General features: G+C 28.8%; 1 protein-coding gene across 1 annotated transcript; it reads left to right on the forward strand.

Annotated features, from left to right (window-relative positions):
• The first annotated feature begins 16,475 nt into the window (after positions 1-16,475).
• Positions 16,476-20,825, forward strand: LOC113554819 (protein lin-37 homolog). Its single transcript, XM_026958867.1, has 7 exons — positions 16,476-16,587; positions 17,883-17,987; positions 18,059-18,170; positions 18,744-18,917; positions 18,979-19,168; positions 19,371-19,519; positions 20,698-20,825. Exons 2-7 carry the CDS (start codon positions 17,909-17,911, stop codon positions 20,711-20,713), a joined length of 720 nt encoding a protein of 239 aa, XP_026814668.1. The 5' UTR covers positions 16,476-16,587; positions 17,883-17,908; the 3' UTR covers positions 20,714-20,825.
• The last annotated feature ends 43 nt before the right edge of the window (positions 20,826-20,868 follow it).

Raw genomic sequence — 20,868 nt, forward strand, 5'->3', positions numbered from 1 at the left:
ACTTGACATTTGATCAGATTCCATTCATCATTTAAAAAAATAAACCTAATAAACTACATAACTACAAAATGCCAGAAATATATACATTTATACTATATATATATATATATATATATATATATATATAAACCAAATAACAATATTTAATATTTATAAATTTAAAAAAATATGATTTAAATAGAAAGTAAGTAAAAAAAAAAAAAATCATAATATTACAATGTGAATAATATAGTACATTGTACATTGAGGATCCGCTGATGTTTCCTTCTTATACTAAAGTTATATTTTGGTTACGGAAATCTAGTGATAGTATATGTATATTATGTAATATGTTATATACTTATATGTATATATACTATATACTTATATTTTTTTATTCTTTAAGGACATAATGAGCCCCACTGAACATGTTCGCGTGGTGGCCAATATATTATATACTATTATCGTTATCGGCACGTATTGAATACCTATTAACAATCTTGTAAAAAGATACTTTTAATTTGTATTTAGGTATTTAAATAGATATACAAATTACAAATACATCAGATTAAAAAGTATTTAAATAATATTTAAAGTACTTTTTTCAAAAAGTATCTAAGAACGAATGCAAATACTTATCTTAATACACTAAATATATACTCATATACACCAGAAAGTTACTGGTACTATTGGTACTAAACAACTAATTGCTAGCCTAGGTACTTGGCACTTGCTGTAGACTGTAGAGCTATCCTATAATTTACAAGCTATAGAGTATTATAATTTATAGGTATTATACATTATTGTAGGTATTTCATACATACTTAATAAAATAATATTTCATATTTTATGCCATAATTTAAAATTAATATTATCTATCTGTAAATAAATAATTCGAAGAATTACCAATTAATTTTTAAATTTCTGCCTTAGAATAATATAAATGTACATATATTATTGTAATATACATAAACTCGTATTCCGTAAACATTCATTTATAGTTTCCAATAATTCACGTTATAATATAGGTACTAATATAGGCTTTAACGAAAATAATCAATAATATTTCGCTTTTATTTTTTGAGGTCAAAATAAAATAAAACAACAACATTTCAATGATTTGACTATAGAGTTCTGACTAGAAAAATGATAATAATTTATATTGATCATTTATTGAAACAAAGTCGATAAATTATTTAAACAAAAGTATTTGATTTTCAAACACAAATACATCCAAGACCGTGTTTAAAATACTTTCAAAACTGCCTATTAAATAAGTACTATTACCCACCTGCAGTGGCCACTGGCCATCATACTCCTGCAATCTCTACATTGAAAACATACATACATAACGATGGTAAATTTGCATTCAGCCGAATACATTTTGAATTATTACCTATAGGTACTTGTTTGTTTTAATAAAATAATTAATTGATTTATCATTTAATTTAAAGGTATTATGGACATGAGAATATTTTTGTTTGTATGTTGGATTTTTAAAATATTTAAATTTTTAAACGGTTAAAAAATTTTTACATATCATACTTAACACATTCGAAACTAGCTTAAAAAATGAAGTCTAGTAAAAAATTTATATTCAACCGAAAATTAAATTAATATTACCAAAATTAAAGGATACAGAGCAAAACGATGTATAAAATTAATGAAAAACATGAAAATGCTAAAAGGCATTCAGCCCAATTGATTTAAACATAAAGTATGTAAGTATTAACACGTTCACGACCACATGATGCCAAATTGGGTATCCTTATAAAAAACCGGGAACACAGAGTAATAACTTGTATTTTATAAATGTATATAATTTGAAAATATTTAAAAATACCTAACTGTATGTATATTTAAATACTTTTAACAATTATTTGTTACCTGACTATAAACCTGACTCGATAATACTTATTCAAAGAGCTACATGAAATTTGTGTTAAAATTATTCAGTTGAGATAGATGTCTACATAAAAAAATAGGTTTATCACGTTTTTATTGCAATCAACTGTTAGGCAATAATATCAATATAGTTTCAAGAACTTATCGTTTACTAAACATTGATGACTTGTTAGATAGATTAACAATAATGACATATTCTTTAATCTGTAGTCAAATTAGTAGTTAAATTAGGCCAAAAATCAAATCCAAACTTTTATAAAGTGGTTGGTCGATTTTGTTTTATTAGCGATAATATCGAAGTATAATTTAATTTAAGGGGATTCCATACGGCTATGATTTTTAACAAAATATACTTATATTTTGCCAATCGTACAGACTGTTCTAGTAATTGAAAACATATTTTAATTCGTCATAAAGTTTACTTGAAAACGACTTTTCAACTTTTTCAAAATTGATCACATGAACCGTTAAATTTTAATTTTAATTTGAAATTTTGAATTTTAAGAATTTTAAAATAATAGTTATTTTGACTAAAAAAATTAATTTAAACATTTGAGAAAGTTGCTTTCAAGTAAATTTCATGACGAATTCAAATATGTTTTCAAAATATTTTTTTGATTACCAATAAAGTCTGTGCGATTGGCAAAAGATTGATACTTTTAGACAAAAAAAAAAATAGTAAATAATGTTTGTCAAACGCGCGACGGTATTTGTATTTATTAATTTATTTATGCATTTGTTTAATACCGATTATTACCATTACTTAAAAACTTTTTTGTCGTAATATAAATTTCATATAACACACTTTTAGTTTTTATTTAGTTATAATATAAAAATTTTAAAATCTACTCCACGGATAAGGGTCGTAAAAAAATTGTTCGTGGTCCACCAGTTGCATGGTATCGCCTACTATAAAGTATCATAATAAAATAAAAAAATAAATAAATAAATAATAAATCACTATAATTTAAACTTTGTCGACAATAACAACCTATTGGCTATTATTATTATATTTTGTTTACGATTCGGGCCGATCACAACGACGGAGACCGTTTTATTATAACACGATTGTAATAGTAGTTAGTCTAACTTTCTCTGTCCGCCAAGTTTGGTGTACGCAATATAATTATAAAATACGGACGCATTACATTCAAATACTGTTATTGTTTTTTTAAATAGACATTCTGACGATCGTATGATGAATATGATCATCACTCTCCCATCAGTTAACGTGAATCATAACAACAACGGAAATAATACTAACAATGAAGGAAATGAGAATGAACCGAATGATACACTGTAAGGTGTACAGTCCGTGCGCACAAATTTTGATGAAGCCGCCCATAATTGGTTTATATAGAGCAGGAGCGGCTAAACGGTCGATCGCAATTTACCGATCGATCTCAAACGATTTTAAAGTCGATCGTGTTAGAATTTATTTTTAGGCTACGCACATGAAAATTAATCATGGTGGTAGTTAACAACATTATCATTGAAAATAAATTCTGCAAAACGTTCATCGGTGTAGTGATGACAGGTAATTGCTGGAAAGATGTGCCGCCGCGTCCAAGTACAAAACGAGAATGTACGCGAATATTTTCACGAGAAAGTTTATCTGTGCAAACAAGTAGGCCTATCTTTCTACGAATCAAAAATGCAAGTTTTGGAAGGTTTATATTCGAAGGATTTTAGTATATATTTATTGGTCGTGATCATCGAGACGAAGACGACTTATTTGGTGACATGGTCAAGTATGAACGATTAGATGCATCGCATACAATGCATTTTTGCCAGTCATCAGTAAATATTAAAGACAACGGTTTACATAAGCATACACTACGACAGTAGAATGATACGCCCCCATCAATACTTATTCTATTAAATAAACTATTATTATTATTATTATTTTAATACCGACGAAGAAAGAAAGTACGAAAAACATGACGATAGATTTTAAGGAAAGATCAACAGTCGTGTTTTAATTCCGGCTCGAAAGCTCATATTTCACTTCAATGTCCCAAGCTAAAAAGAGAAAGGGGGCATGTTATGAATGTGGTTCGACGTCACACCAAATAGGAAGTTGTCCAGGACGTACGAGACAAAATCCCGACGTGTCGACCGGAAAGCAGTCAGAGCTAATGAATATCGACGTGGCAGATGACAGTGTATCACCAGTAGACTACCCAAAGCCGAACATGAAGTTTGCGAAGTCGAGTGCAATGCGGTAATCGATACAGGTAGTCCTATTAGCCTTTTAAAATGCGACTCTATTCCTAGTAATTATTTTGTAATTAAACCAACATGTAATAGTAATTTCTGCGGAATTGACGGGCATAGGACATAGGTGGACATTGGGTGGAGGAGGACTTACCGGTGCTTATTCCCCCAAGTATTTCATTAGACATCCCAAAAATCAAAGGTAATATTTGTGTATATTACATAAATAAATTACAATATAAATTACATATATAAAAAATTCAACCAAATGTCCGCTTATGTAATGACGGGGCTAAGTTAAATATATAGGGTATTTTCGAAACTAATGTAACGACTGATAATGATGTTATAGATTCTAGATTTTATATTGTACCGAATAGCACCATATCGTCTGATGCTATTTTGTTTTATAATTGTTTGTTGAATATAAATCCCGATTTGGACACGGAGATAAGAAACGAGTTTATTAAAATATATATTATAACAACGAATACAATATTATGTTATTAAAAGAAAACGTAGAATCGCGCGGCAGCAATGTAAATTTTGATATGAAAATAATTTTAAAACACAAACAACCGATTTCATTTTGCCCTGACGCCTGTCGTACAGCGAATAAAATAAGTTACGTGTTATTTTAGACGAGCTATTGTCTGAAGGACTGATAAGACCGAGTAATAGTTCATATAGCACATCGTACTAGTGAAAAAGAAATCTGGAGACGTTGTGCATAGAACCATAGACTATAGAGAGCTTAATTAGATAATTATTAGATCTAAAGAATGGATTTCATCATGTCCATATGTGTGAAAAATCTATTCCGTATACGTCTTTCGTAACACCGTTATGACAATATGAATACGTAATAAAGCCGTTTGGGTTAATTAATTCACCGAGAATATTTAGTCGGTTTATTCAATTTGTTTTTCATGAATCATGAGTTAATTCTTCGAGGTAACCTATAAGTATATTTGTAGGAGATATGATGATTGCAAATTTGCAACTCAAAATTATACCGAATATTTCGCAATTTTAAAAAAAGTTTTCCGCTTGGCGGCGAAACACAATATACAATTTCGATTAGATAAATGTTGTTTTTAGTTTTAAAGAGTCAAGTACCTCGGGTATTTGATTAATTAACTTGGCGTACACTCCAGTTTAAATCACGTCGATGCAATGCTATCTATCCTATCCTGGCTTTCCTATTCCGAAAAATCAGATATAAGTTAGACAATTTCTAGGACTGGCTAATTATTTTCACCATTGTGCTCCTAATTTCTCTACGATTGCTAAACCACTTTACGATTTCAGAGATAATGAACAAAACGTTTTTTAAATGTGTTAATTTGTTAAATTGTGTAGGACGCTGACTCAGTCACCGGCATTAGCTATTTATTCATCCGACGCAAGCTCGTTAGGGTTCGGCGCAATATTATTCCAGAAACAGAAAGATAGCATATTAAAACCAATATTTTTTTTAGTCAACGCACGTTCCAATGCTAAACCAAATTTCATAATTTTGAATTGAAATACCTTGCCGTAATATACATTAAACGTTTCTATATTTATTTAGCCGGTAAAACATTCAAGGTCATGACTGATTGCGGTAGTTTTCGAAACATTTTAAGTAAGCAAGAAATAAGCCCGCAAATTTCCAGATGAGCGTTATTTTTACAAAATTAGTGATGTAGGTCGGAAAAGAAGTCGTTCTCACCGACCAGCAACCTTCACGGAAAATACATATGTCATTCCTAAAATGCGCGCCCACGTAAATAAAAAAAATACTGTACTAATCAACCCTTACAGATACAATGAGCGGCAAAAATCAGGCCGAGAAATGGAAAAAAGTGCAGGACCTAATCTCCCAGGTTGAATTGGTGTCCGGAGAACCAGACGCACCACCGATGGACGCCCAGGTCGCTAGGATATCGAAGCACCACCTGTTGCAGGACTCGGTGTGAGCGGCTATCTACTACAGGGACTGGGCAGACCGCAGGGCCAACATCCAGCGATCATTCCAGCTCCAGCCACCAAAAAGACGCTGTAACTACAATCGCCATCAAGTAGAGACCAAGAAGGTGAGTGGACTCAGGCCGCCCCGTGACGTTCAGGGAGCCGACACTGGTTCCCGGTAAGTCAAGGGCACCCCTTAAAACCAGTGGGGTTGACTAGGACGGTGGTACAGCTGGCGAGGGACGGTATAGAAAGTTCCAGAAAAAATAGGCTAGACCAGCAAACCTTCTCCTCAACCGACACTACCGGTGGCGAGGTAGACCTACCAGTAATAAGGGCACAAAGCCTGATGAGCTGGCACAGTCTACTAGCCAGGACGAAGAGCCACACTAGAACAGGGCCTCAGGAAAGTTTTCCGAGGACGCCTGGGTGGCCGCATATTAGAGTTCTGGGATCGGCTACAGTAATACTTTTAGCTTACGTGTGATTTGTCGTTTGGGTTTTCTAAGCTGTATATTTTATAATTATTTTATTTAAAGTACCCATAATAGAAGTAATTATATAATACGTATATAATAATAAAAAATATGCTTTATACAATTTGATAAAAATAGGTTGATACTAGATAGCATTTTATGACCTTTTTTTTTACTTAAAGGCAATATCGCCTTGTCGCTTCAATCAATCTTCTCTATTCTCCACTAGTCTCTTCATTTCTACATAGCTCCCTAGAGATAATAATTTCTTCATATTTCCCAGATTTGTTTCTCTCAGCCGTCCTCTTCCTTTATTCCCGTGTATCTTTCCTTCCATAATATTTGTAATTAACGTGTTATGACTCATAATGTGTCCAAAGAACTTTGTTTTCCTTATTTCCATCATTTTGATAATTTGTCTTGGTTCTTCTATCATATTTAACACTTCTATGTTCGATTTCCATTCTCTCCAGCTGATCTTCATCATTTTCCTCCATGTCCACATCTCTTATGATTCCATTTTATCTATTATCTAGAGTGCTCAAGGTCCATGTCTCATTAACATACAATGCTACACTTCAATCATATATTTTAATAAAAACCTTTCTAATTTTTATTGATAAATGTCTGCTTGTTAAAAGATTTTGTTTCTTTGTAAAAACTTGCTTAGCTATTCTACTCTTTATTTCTGTCGTGTATTTATTATCCTGTGTTATATGGTTAACTAAGTAGCAAAATGATTTGACTTCTTCGATAGGTGTGCCTTATAAACTAATTTTGATCTACTATTAGAATTTTTGTTTTATTGGCACTTATTTTTAATTGAATTTGTTCTAGTGCTATTGATAAATTTGTCAACATGATACTCAAATCTTGTTCACTTTCAGCTACTAAAGCTATATCGTCTGCGAATCTTATGCGTATTTGTTTTCCATTTATTTTCACACCTTTCGTTTTTTCTTTAAATTATTTAATGGCACTGTCAATAAACATATTGAACAACAAAGGTGACGCCAAGTAACCTTGTCTCACTCCTTTCCTAACCGACGCGCATTTTTTAACGTCTTTTATTTCGATATTGTTTTTTATTGCTTGTATAGTTGGAAGATGATACGTCTATCTCTCTAGTCTATGCCTATTTGTTTCATTGTTTTAAATAAACTTTTCCAGTTGATGTTATCGAATGCCTTTTCAATATCCACAAACGCTATATAAGTACCTACTTCTATTCATATCTATTCTTCTCTCCAATAATATTCTCAATGCAAGTAACGCTTCTCTTGTTACTTTTCTAGGTCTAAAACCGAATTGATCGTCATCAATATTGTTTTCTATCTTATCTTTTATCCTATTTTTTATTATATGTAGCAATATTTTCTATGTATGCGATATTAAAGTTAAAGTCCTGTCTTAAAGCGCAATCTGTCACATTCCCTTTCTTGAGAATCGTGACTAGTTTATTAATCCTAAAATCATTTGGAATAATTCCTGTAACATAGCAGTCTTGTATTTTTTCGTAGATGATGTTCTTTACTTTTTCGTCGGCATTCTTCAATAGTTCGCTTTTCATTAAATCCGGTCCTGCTGCCTTATTATTTTTAAATTGTTCCAATGCAATATCAAATTCCTTCCTAATAATCGATGGTCCTTTAAAATCTATTTCTACTTTATCTTCTTGTTCGATGTAAACGGTCTCTTCTATGATGCTTTCTCCGTTATATAACTCTTCGATATATTGTTTCCATCTATCACTTATATCTTCCATATCAATTAATAGTTCAACCCTTTTATTTTTAACTATACTGCTTTTTGTTCTACTTTGAAACGATGTTGACTTAACTATATCATATGTTCTATTCATCTTACCTTTACTTATCTTGTCTTTAATTTCATTTGAGATGTCTTTCATCCATATTTCCTTTGCTTCTCTACATTTTTTTGTTATGTAGTTTTTTGTTTTTTGGTATTGTTGGTAGTTTCCTTTGTTCTTATAGTTGTTCTTTTCCTTTTTCAGATTCAGTATTTGTTGTGTTATCTACGGTTTCCTAGGCCTCAATTTTCACTTTTTAAAGTTGTTTTGGCTGAATTTAATATACCTTCTTTTATTGAATTCCAATCGTTTTGATCATTTATTGTTTTTACATTTTCCTTTGTGCGTTCGGTGAATAGTTCTTTTGTTTCTATATTCTTCAACTTTGAAGGTTCTACTTTACTGGGTTTTTACTCATTAAGCTGTTTCTTATACTTTAAACTTTTTAAGTAATATTTAACTATTATATTATTTATATCTATATTATTACGAGTGTAAGACGGAAACAACATATGCGGATACGATGTTCTCTTTAGAGGACGTTATACCCACATATGTTGTCTCTGTCTTACAAATGTAGATCATAGCAAATTTTCGTTAGCAGAACACATTTTGTGATGTCAGCTTTAATATTAAAGTAAATTTGCATATAATCAAATTTAAAGGTAAGAATATATTATCTAGGGCATCTCATAGGCTTTTATTTATATCTTAATTTTTAAGCAAATTATGGTTATGTAAAATATTAAAATTTTAAAATGCTCGAAACTCGCTTAAAAATTAAAATACTATACAATTTTATATTTGATAATAAGTGAATAGACTCTTATATTAAAATTAACATCACAAAATGTGTTCTGCTGAACGAAAATTTGCTATGATCTATATTAGTAAGACAGAGACAACACATGCGGATATAACGTCCTCTTAATAGTCCAATATAATTTATATAAAAATAATTTATAAAATTGTGATTTTTTTTCTGAACAAGATACCGTGGCGTACCCAGGAATTTCGGATGAGGGAGGATATGTTATAAGAAGAGACCGGATTGAATTGCATTAAAAACACACAAAAGTTATAGGTATATAAAAATTGCATAACTATACCAAAAAAGTAATACATTCATCTATTTTTTTTATTTAATTATAATTAAAAATTTAACGCTTTTTTATATGACTTTTGCATTTTTATAGTGCAATTTAGTATTCAATTTTTATGTATTTTTTAATATAATATTATAACATTTTAATATATAATTTTTTTGTATTTTTAATGCAGTTAAATCCGGTCTTTTCTTTTTTTATCAAAAATGCATGTCGTACGCTATTATATCTTGTTCATAAAACGATAAAAATTATATAAATTAATATTATATTGGATTATTAAGAGGGCGTCACACCCGTATGTGTAATCTCTGTCTTACAAATACATACCATACCAAATTTACGCTCAGCAGATCACGTTTAGCTCCGTCAGTTTAAAAATTCAAGTGAATCGACCTATTATGAAACTTGATGGTAAAAAAATTATCTGTTTGTATTTTGGTTTTTTACGATAGTTCAATTTTTTAGCAAGTTATGCGTATATAACATAGCGTAAATTAAAAATGTTCATAACTCACTTAAAAACTTAATAATCATAAAAAACCAACATACAAACACAGATAACGTTTTTACTATCAAGTTTCATGATTGGTCGATTCACTCTAATTTTTAAACTGACGGAGCTAAATGTGATCTGCTAAGCATAAATTTGCTATGTTACGTACTTGTAAGACATAGACAACACATTCGGGTGTTGCCGCCTCTTAAAAGGACATCGCACTCGCATGTGTTGTCTCTGTCTTACACTCGTAAGTCGTAATAATATAGATATATAATATAATAGCTAAAGGTCATTAACAGCCTTAATATCAACCTATTATGTATTTACTATATTCAACAAATATTAAAACATATTTCTTAGTATTATTATATACATATTATAAAGGTAATTACTACTTAGGTACTTAATATAAACAATAATTATAAATACACATATTATATTAGTGTTATACAGTCTGCAACAAAAATCCCGTTTAACCTTGATACCTCTTGAGAAAATCAATATATTTAAATTCGGTTTATTTTACAGTAATAAGTATGGAATTTCTGATTGAATGACATAAAATTCAATTTTTTTTTTCAAAAATTCAAAAATTATCAAAAAAAATGGTTATGTAATATTTTTTTAACATTCATTAAATACACAATCTGTAATTATTATTTTACAATAAGTGTATGTGATGGAGGTAACATGGTTTGAGTTACAAGAGATAAGAAGCCACCTATTGGAGGCACTATGGGCGGATAGGCCTACCGGGAAAACGGGCATTTCTCGGTGGGGCCTCCTTCGTATTTCGGTAATGGGGCCCTTTTTAGACTTTTTTTTTCATGCGAGGGCCCCTTTTTAAAATTTCCCGGTAGGCCAAAAATGATCTATCCGCCCAGGGGAGGCACTTAAGGCTAGGGATTTGTTTTTAGTGCGTTAATATAAGATTTAGAGAATGAGATTAAAAAGAAGGATGTAGTGCACCCTTTGGTATGAGTTGTCAAAGTTAGCCGGCGTTCTAATAATTATGTTTTTTAAATTTGTAAAACATTTTTTAGATAAAATTTTTTAACAAGTTATTAAAATTGAATACAAATTGACCAAGTTATAGAGCCAATAAGGTTATTGAATTTCTAAGAACAATAATTTTGTTTAAATATTTTTTCTTAAACTAAAAACATTACTGGCTCTATAACTTGTTCAATTTTTATTCAATTTTAATATTTTTTTTAACTGTTAAAAATTATATCAAAATATGGCTATCTTATAAATTTAAAAAATTTAATTATTAGAACGCCGGCTAACTTTGGCAACTTTTACCTATATCAAAAGATTTTCTTTAAATAACCGCTCTCGCCTACTGCGTTATCTATACTTACATCACACATATCAATTTAAAAAAAACTCTAAATTTTACAACCATCACACAAGTACGGATCCAGGGGGAGCACTGGGGGCAAGAGCCACCCCCGTTGGAAAAATAATAATAATAAACATACATTTTTATCATATTTTTTTTTTAATGGGGGCTATATTTATATTATATAATTTTTCTTATAAAGTGCCCCGACCATAAATACATGCTGGATCCGCCCTTACCATCACAATCCCTTGATTTTCGAACTATCCACCATCGCTATTCCTAGTGACCCCAGGCGACTTAAACGTACCTGTTTTCGGGACCTGCTAAATTAAAACGATTGTACTACCCTCCTTTTTAATCTCATTCTGTCTTGTACTAACGCACTAAAATAAACCCCTACCCTTACTAAGTGCCTCCAATGGGTGGCTCTTTATCTCCTGTAGCTCAAGCCATGTTACCTCCATCACATACGCTTATTGTAAAATAATAATTACAGATTGTGTATTTAATGAATGTTAAAAAAAAGATATTGCATAAACATTTTTTTTGATAATTTTTGAATTTAAGAGGACGCCATACCCGCATATTAGTAAGACAAACAACACATGCGGGCGTCCTCTAAAAAAAAAAAAAATTGAATTTCATGCTATTTAATCAAAATTTTCACACTCATTATTTACTATAAAAAAAACGCATTTAAATATAATAATTTTTGTTTACGGGGATATTATGGGTGATACGGGAATTTTAGAACAGATACTGTATAGATAACAATTTAGGTTATAAAGCGGGGAAAAACCAATAAACGACGAAGCACACAGCTAAAATTATAACCGATGCCTAGATAGACCTAGAATGCTAATATGCCTCCTGGCCTGTCGCCAGAGGGGCTACCGGAGATGAAGTACGACAAGCGCTGCTTTAAAAAGGTATAAAAAAAGTATAAAAAGGTATAATACTATAATTGCGTCCGTAAAATATAAAAAAAATAAAAAAATATATACCGTTTAGTCTTTAAAATATTCAAGACTACGATATGTACCTACTCAAGACAAAAAACTCAGGACGCAACTAGTATAACTCCCAAAAATACCAGCGACGCAATAATTCGTATGCAGCCACGAAAAGTCGTTCTTTACCCCGGTTTGGTCCACAAGCCGATCTTAGAATGGCACTACTGCAGCTAGTAGTTTACTTTTGTTTCTTTTTGTGACATAATAAATAACGTACTTTACTCTAATTGTCTAATCTCTAAACCACGTGTGTGATTTTTTTGTGTCGGCATTAGAATATTAGATACTATCCACTGAATCACCCGTCTACAAATCGTAACCGTCACACCGCGGAGCAACAGATCACCTTCCGTCGTAGTCGCATCAATATAAACATTTGTTTAAAAAAATACTCAGACCCGGCACCAATGGGGTGCAAGGTGGAACTCTAGCCCCCCAGAAGACAGTTCAGCCCCCCCTGAAAAATATGTACGATATTATCAAGTCATAAAATATTATAAATTATAAAAATTGAATTAATGAAGTTTGAACAAATAATATCTTGAGTATTTTTATTATGGATTAACGTACTAGTATTGTCTAATAAGTAAAAAATTTACAACAATTTCAATGAAATATGTTTTGAAATTTGTAAAATAAGAAAAAATCTTTTATTTTTTTATTATTACCTTTATTGAGTACTAATTACTGGATGAAAATAAACAAACAAATGTATCACAAATCATTGCATTAAAGTTGAGTCAAACAAATTCATCTGTTCATTACTAAACACAATTACTTAAATTTATATTTATGAAATGTAAGTAAAAAAACATAATCACTCATTCACAAAGGTATGTAATATATTAAAGTAATAAAGAAATTGTCATTTTTCTACATCATTATTAATATAGTCGTTGAAGGTCTGTGATTAAAAATGTTCTTACATTAGGTATATAAAAAATATTTGACCTTATTCTTAAAACATTTTTAACTATTCAAAAGTTTGTACTATATAGCAAATTATAACTTATAGCTACAATATGTTATGTTACATGATACGAAAATATTTATATTTTTTTTAAATAATCTCATTAACTACTGAAAAAACCTTAGCCTGTGTAAAAAAAATATTTGCCCCACTCTGCCCCCCCTGGAAAAAAATTCTAGTGCCGTGCTTGAAAATACTTCTTTACGAAGTTCTCTAACTAACCCTAGGCACAGTGCCTTTAATTTCTATAAGCTAATACGGCTCTGCGGTGTCCATTAATTAAATGGGTATAAAACATTCTGTTAAGGAGAGGAAGTGTTGAATTTCGATATTAATCCTTTAAAAACAAAAAAATCAAATCGAAACTTTTATATAATAATAATAAATTTCAACAGATCTTAAAAACTATATTTTATTCCAAGTCTTCAAATATATAAAACTTAAATTGTTTAAAACCGCCATAGAAAACAACTTATTTTACATTAATTTGAATATTTCTTTATTTCTCGTATTTAATTATGAAACAAGATAATTGTAACAAAAAAAAAAAAAAATCATAGCCACACATTTTATTTTTGTAGGCTCTAGGCACAGTGCCTATATACGCAAATACGGCCCTGTATGCAACAGTAAGCAATACAATTTTAGTGAGTAAAGGGGGTAGAACTATGAATTGAGCTACGCTCAAAAATTTTTCTTGTGTGTACCTATACGTATATTATATTTTATTGTTATACTCTGTTTCGAAAGAGAATATACTAGGCGGCAACCAGTTTATTTCCAGCATCGTGCATCCCCCACAAGAAACCCTTAAATTAGCAGGAACGTGCGTCATTTGTGATGCGCAAATCTGGTATATTCTCTTTTGCAGAAACGGAATATAGTTATTATTTTATACATACATATTATACATTATAAACTATATTAAATATATTAATTAGCCATATAGGCATATAGCATTAATTGGGTCGCTCATGTGATTAATGTGAAAATTAAAAATATCATAAATTTTCATACTTTTACAGCACCTGGAACATTTATTAAATTATATTTTTTACTTATACAATTTAAAATCCCAAATAAGAAAATGTAATTAGTAGGTACATTAATTTTAAACAAAACATTTATATTAATACAATTTTATTAAAACATCATGATTAATATGTGTACATAAAATATAAATTAAAAATAATTAAACAACGTCTATAGCTTACGGATATTAGGTATATTTAATTAGATATTAATCCTACGATTTTTCAAAATTCCCCATAATGTTGCTATTTTGTTTATATCTAATTGATTTACTATATTTTTTCTACACTTAAAATCATAAGAGAATCCAATCTATAATCATCTATAGATGATCTCAAATTATTTTTAATTAGTCGTAGTTTACTAAATGACCTTTCATTTGTTGCGACACAGGTGCAGTCAATGCCAATTTATAAATTGTATTAGCTCATAGTAAAATTTATTTCATTTATTCGGATTTATTTATAAGAATATTAAATGACTCAAATGTATTTGAATCACCATCTCGACACCTTTTAAATCCCAGCTCCTTGGTTGATTGGCTGCGATAATGAAAATAATATTATGTAATTGTAATAAGTTTACTAATAATTGAGCCTCTACTTTAAATTACCCACCACAGAACTTAGAGTCTGAGAATATAATATTTTATCAGCTATATTTTATACAAAATAAATAATAACTAATAATAAATATACTATTAAATGATTTAATATATATAAATATTTTTTGAAAAAAATTTAAATTAAATACTCGCGATGCCGATTGCCGGGAATATATAAACGTTGTGTCAAATTTGCCGACTAAATATTACAAAATCATAATTGGGGGGGAGGGATAGACACACCCCACGCCACCTTCAAAGGACTGTCCTGCATCCATTATAGTGACCAGTGACTTACTGTCTATCTCTACTATACAGCAGAGGGATACCCACTAGCCCACCATCTTTTTGTTTTTATATAGTATAATATTTTTGATATTTACTAAAATTAAGTGTGTATTAATGAATTATTTTGGTTACACCTAACAAAGCCACCCGACTAGCGATTACAATCCCGGAATTTCGGGATATATAGCTATCAATCCCGAGATCCCAGGATTATCCCGAAATTTGAAAAAAAATATTTAAAAGCATTATGCAAATTTTTGTTTTATTTAATTATTTTAATTATTATAGTTATTATTATTATTTATTATTATACATTCGTTATACATATCAAATGTTCTACTAATTTTGAAAATATGAACGCAGGAATAGTAGAGCGTCTAATGTTCCAACTCCCAATCTGCTTCTCAGCTTATTTCCAATATAGGCTTTTGCTGAAAATGCACGTTCTGACTTTCGTTTAGCTGACCGTGTCGAATTTTCTACTAACGGTTCTCCATTGCCTTCAGATAATACTTTAAAATTATGTATTGAGGACAAATGGGTATGTAAAACTTTTGTTGATCCTCCTCCCAACGTCTTCATACGGCTGGACATCGTTTAAATCGCGCACTTTTTCCATCGTTCACGATTAGGAAATGACTCCATGCCGATGATGTATCCAAATCTTTTTAGTGTTTAATAAAAACAGTGTTATGTGAGTGTGATATTTTATAATTAAAGTATTAAAGTTAAATATTCACAGTTTAACATACAAAAAAAAGACCTGGGAGTCTTGAGCGTGACTCTTAACTGTAGCGCTACGTGTTGATCTCATAAGTCATAACTTATAATCATGAACATAAGAGAAATTCTCTAATGTTCATGCTTAACATAATATAATCTTATCTTATCTTATAAACACGTTAATCGGAATTAATAACCGGGGAATTAGAGGTAATATTACATAGTCCTGAGAATCCCGGGATTATTTATACTGGGCCCGGTATTATCGGTACCTAAAAGTAGTCGGGATCCCGGGATCCGGTATTCCGGGATTGTAATCTCTACACCCGATAGAAGATATCCGAAATCGTGATATCCACCAGTTTATAATTTAAATTTAGAACCGAAAATAAAAATTAAAAAACTCATAAATAAAATATAAAAAGTGTGAAACAAAAATAAAGAAAAAAATTTTGTATTGTTATCTATGATACCATTACGATTACAGTTATCTAGTTTTTAACGTCTTTGGAACAATTTCAACGTTATCAAACATAAACAAACATTTTTAAAATTATCATTATTTCATATTTGCTGGTGAAATATCTAATTTGTAGTGAATTCAGATTTACAGCTTATTGCGACTGTTTTCTTTGTTCTTATTAAAACCAATTTGTCACTCGTAAGTATTTTTCTGAAGTTAAATGTTTCAAAACATTAACCGTTAAAATCATTAATTATACTATGAGTTTATAGCATGTCTTAGGCCATTTGGAAAATTCATAATTTTTTCTTAAAAAATGTAGCTCTTGTGTTCAAGTACAGGTTGTTAGATATTATTTTTATCGTTTTTCTATTATACTGTGTTGATTTTTTTTTTCAACATTATTAGCTATTGCAGTGCCAATGGCAAATAAATATTTTGAAAATAATTATAATACCCAACTCATTATAATTTATAATACTTTGGCATTATGATAGCTGTTATTATTTTTATTTATTTGAACTATTAAACAGTTTTTTTTATACCTTGCAGTTATCTTAAACTGCTTAAAATGCAACAAGTAAACAAATAACTTTAATAATTAATTTAAGGTATTTTAATTTTTAATAATTTATGTATTTTATAAAAAGCCTATTCGCCTTAGTCTATTCAGTAAGCTTTTGAATTAGTCAACTTTATAGAAAAATAAAAAAAATAATTTTTAATGGCCTGCAATATTAATTAATAATTTTCTTCATTTAGTCTTGGATATTAAATTAAACTAAAATTATTATTGTAATTTTTAATTGCTTGTATTAATAATATGCAAACAGGCCATCAGTTCAATTATCAATCGTTTATTATTATGTCCTAACATAAAATATAATTATACAGAATATTGAATATCTATACATTTTATAGAATGTACATAATAAACGGTTGTTATTTTTTTTAGTTATAAAGATAATTTTTAAATTTCCTAATTTAAATATATATTTTGATTATTCTAACTAGTATTATTAATTAAAAAATAAAGTAATGTTTATATCTTCATCTATAGCCAACCCTATGTAATTGGGAGCAAAGGGTAAAGAAAAATATATAATTTGACCTCAATAATTTTACAATGTAGTTGATGTTGTGTAATGTTTTTTATTATTCATTAAGTACATTATAAATATTAAGGTTTGAGGAGAATGGTTGCCACTTGCCACAAGGTTCCCCATCCAAAATGTTTTCAATATTTATTAAAAATTTAAAACATCTTGTTGATATATTTAACATTTTTAACTAAATTTGAAATTTTATATTCAGTATTGAGTAAAATTATGATAGACCTGCATATTTCTATATATTTCCTCCCATTAAAAATATCAATATCTAGATATAGTTTTGATATAAGGTTATTTTTAAAAGTAAAACATAATTTGTGTACTACCTATTATTATACTATCTTTAAAATATTCAAATACTTAATATTTTATGCATCATAGACAAGGGTCAACCAGTGAAATAAATTATGGTTAAAAAAAGGAAAAGTGTACTGAAGTCTTCAACACAAGTTGTTGACTCACCAATGAAAGAACCAAGGATTATAAGTAATTATAAAAATTACATTTTATATTCCAGTTATTAAATTATATTTAATTAAAATCTGTCAATATTGTAGGAGGTAATCATTTAGAAAAGGCTCGTAACAGTTTAAATGAAGCTCTTGATATTATTGCAAAGAAAGAGCATAAGAAATCCGATGATGTGATAGATAATGATGTTTTAATTGTGTAAGTATACATTATATACAGTTTGAACACTAAATGGCTATAATAATTTCATTACGAAGATGTTGTATTTGCATGCATTATCTTTGTATTACTAGTGCATACCATACCAAAATATATGTTCTGCAGTTCCAGTTTTGTGGTTTAGCTTAAATATTAGAATGAAATTATCTATTACCACACTGAAATGTAAGAACATTATCTATGTTCTCTCGCCAGATTTTACGGTATTTTATTCTTTAAGCAAATTATGAGTAAGTAAAACATTATTATTTGAAAATGCTCATCATTTACTTAAAATAAAAATATCGTAAAAAACTGATTAAAAATTACAATTTTTAAATCTTATCTTTAAGTTTAATGATAGATCATTTCACTCTAATATTTAAGCTAAACTCACAAAATTGGAACTGCTGAACCTATATAATAATATGGTATGCATTAGTAAGACAAAGGAAATTTATGCAGGTACAGCAAGTTACAGTTTCTTTGTAACTGGATGAAAATCATTTGCCATTTTAGGTTATTTTTTTATAAGAGACAGATTATACAATAACAATTTTCTTGTATTTTTAGCGAAGAAAATGATACAAATAAACGAGTAAAGAAAAACGAATCCAAGCAGGAAGTTAAAGATTCATTAGTATTAAAATTACGAGATCGCAGTATTGATTTAGCTTCTTTTACCAATAATTCAGCTATGTACTCTATATGTCGAGCTTGGATAAAAAATGATCCATTATCAGCAAGGTAAAAATAAGTGCATAATTTTCAAAGTTATGAGATTAATTACCTTTTTTTTACACTATAGACAAGTAAAAAGTAAGAAATCAGAAAATTTGGAACGTTCAATTAAAAGTGATAATGAATCATCTACAATTGAAGATTATGTCTATAAATTACCACCTCCTAAAAGTAGACCTGAAGATGAGACAGATATAATTCATAGAGTACCTACGAATTTACCAAAGGATGTAATATCCACCTTAGATATTAAAACTGTGAGTAATGTATTACAATTTGTATTTTTCTTTGCTTTTGTTATAAAATATATTAATACATTTTTAATATTAATTATAAATTCTGTATTTATATTTTTTTAATTTTTAAATAACCAAAAATTAAGGAATTATACTTTTTTTTTTATAAGTTTGTATTTATATAGATTTAAAGATGTTTAAATAAAATAATTGCACTTTTTAGAATATTGAAGAAATTCCTAACGTTAGTGAATTACTTAATGAGCACAGGAAAAGATGGGTTTGTATACGACAGCAATGGATTAAATTCAGTAATGAAAATGAAGCCCGCTACTCTATGTCAAAAAACATTTTGAATTCAATGTTAAACAAGTAGTTTATATACTTAATTATTAATTTTTAATCATTAATATATATTATAAAGGTACTCCCGGTTTATCTTGACCACCCAAATATTTTCAAGACTAAATTTTATAATCATCTTGGTTATGTCGACTATCTATAAAACCTAATAACAAATAATAAAATTGTGAATCTAATTATATTTTATATTTCCTTCTTGTAAATTGTATCATCAATTTAATTTATTGTAAAATGTATTATCTAAGTATCTTACTATTAGATCATTAACCATTTATGTTGTCAGTCTGATAACAGTAGTTTATTAGGCTTAACAAAAGGTTAAGGTTTAATAGTCCATACTATTAAATAGCACCTAGTTAACAATTTTTTTTTTTATTTGAGAACATAATGAAACATAATAGAACGTAATTTTTAATGAGAGTTCTGATTATAAAAACAAAAACTCTTCTTATGACAATCACTAATAATATTTAAGAAGGTACCACAATTTATTCAGATTGTTGGCATGCTTTTTGTTATTATTGAGAGTGTCTGGCTTTGATCATTATACAGTTGATCATAATTATAATTTTGTGGACCCAATAACAGGAATACATACCTAAATAATTTAACGCTTTTTAGGATCAGCAAAGTAACATAGCAAAAATTAGAAGGAAACAGTTCACCATTATCTGGAACCATTACTGACTGAATTTGTTTGACGACAATTTATGTCCATTTTCTATAATTTTTTGGATATTACACCCTAGTTTCCTCCGCAATAAAATTATTGACTGAAACTTCTTAGGAATTTTAAAATGTTTTTATGCTTATGAATTATTTTTACCTGATTGTTTTACTACCTAATAATAATAATAATAATAATACATACATAATAATAATACATAATACATCTGTAATAGCTTAATGTTAATTTAATGGAAACAATATAATAAGATGTCTATATAATTTTTTATTTAAGATTTTGGTAGTCAAGATAAGCCAGATATACCAATGTAAATGATAAAATAATTATGAAATATCTAAAAATAATCATAAAATGTTTATTGTATTATTAATCACTTTTAATGTTTATGAAGAATTAGAATTTGAATTGTATTGCTTAAAATTAATGATATTGCAATTTGAAAAGCAATTTTATTTCTATTGTATTAAATTTTAATTGTATATATTAATTTATGTTACAGAGATAATAATGTTTAGTACCATCAATATACCAGCCTAAAGAAGCATAATATTTTTTATCAATTTTAACTTTAGTTTAACATTATGTTTGTTGTATAAAATTAATTTTATTGTGTATTGGAAATTTAACTTTGTTTATTCTCTTTATAAATTTAAATTGAAAGTACAATTTT

This window comes from Rhopalosiphum maidis, chromosome 2, assembly GCF_003676215.2.
Source record: "Rhopalosiphum maidis isolate BTI-1 chromosome 2, ASM367621v3, whole genome shotgun sequence".
In the NCBI taxonomy this organism is placed as follows: domain Eukaryota; kingdom Metazoa; phylum Arthropoda; class Insecta; order Hemiptera; family Aphididae; genus Rhopalosiphum; species Rhopalosiphum maidis.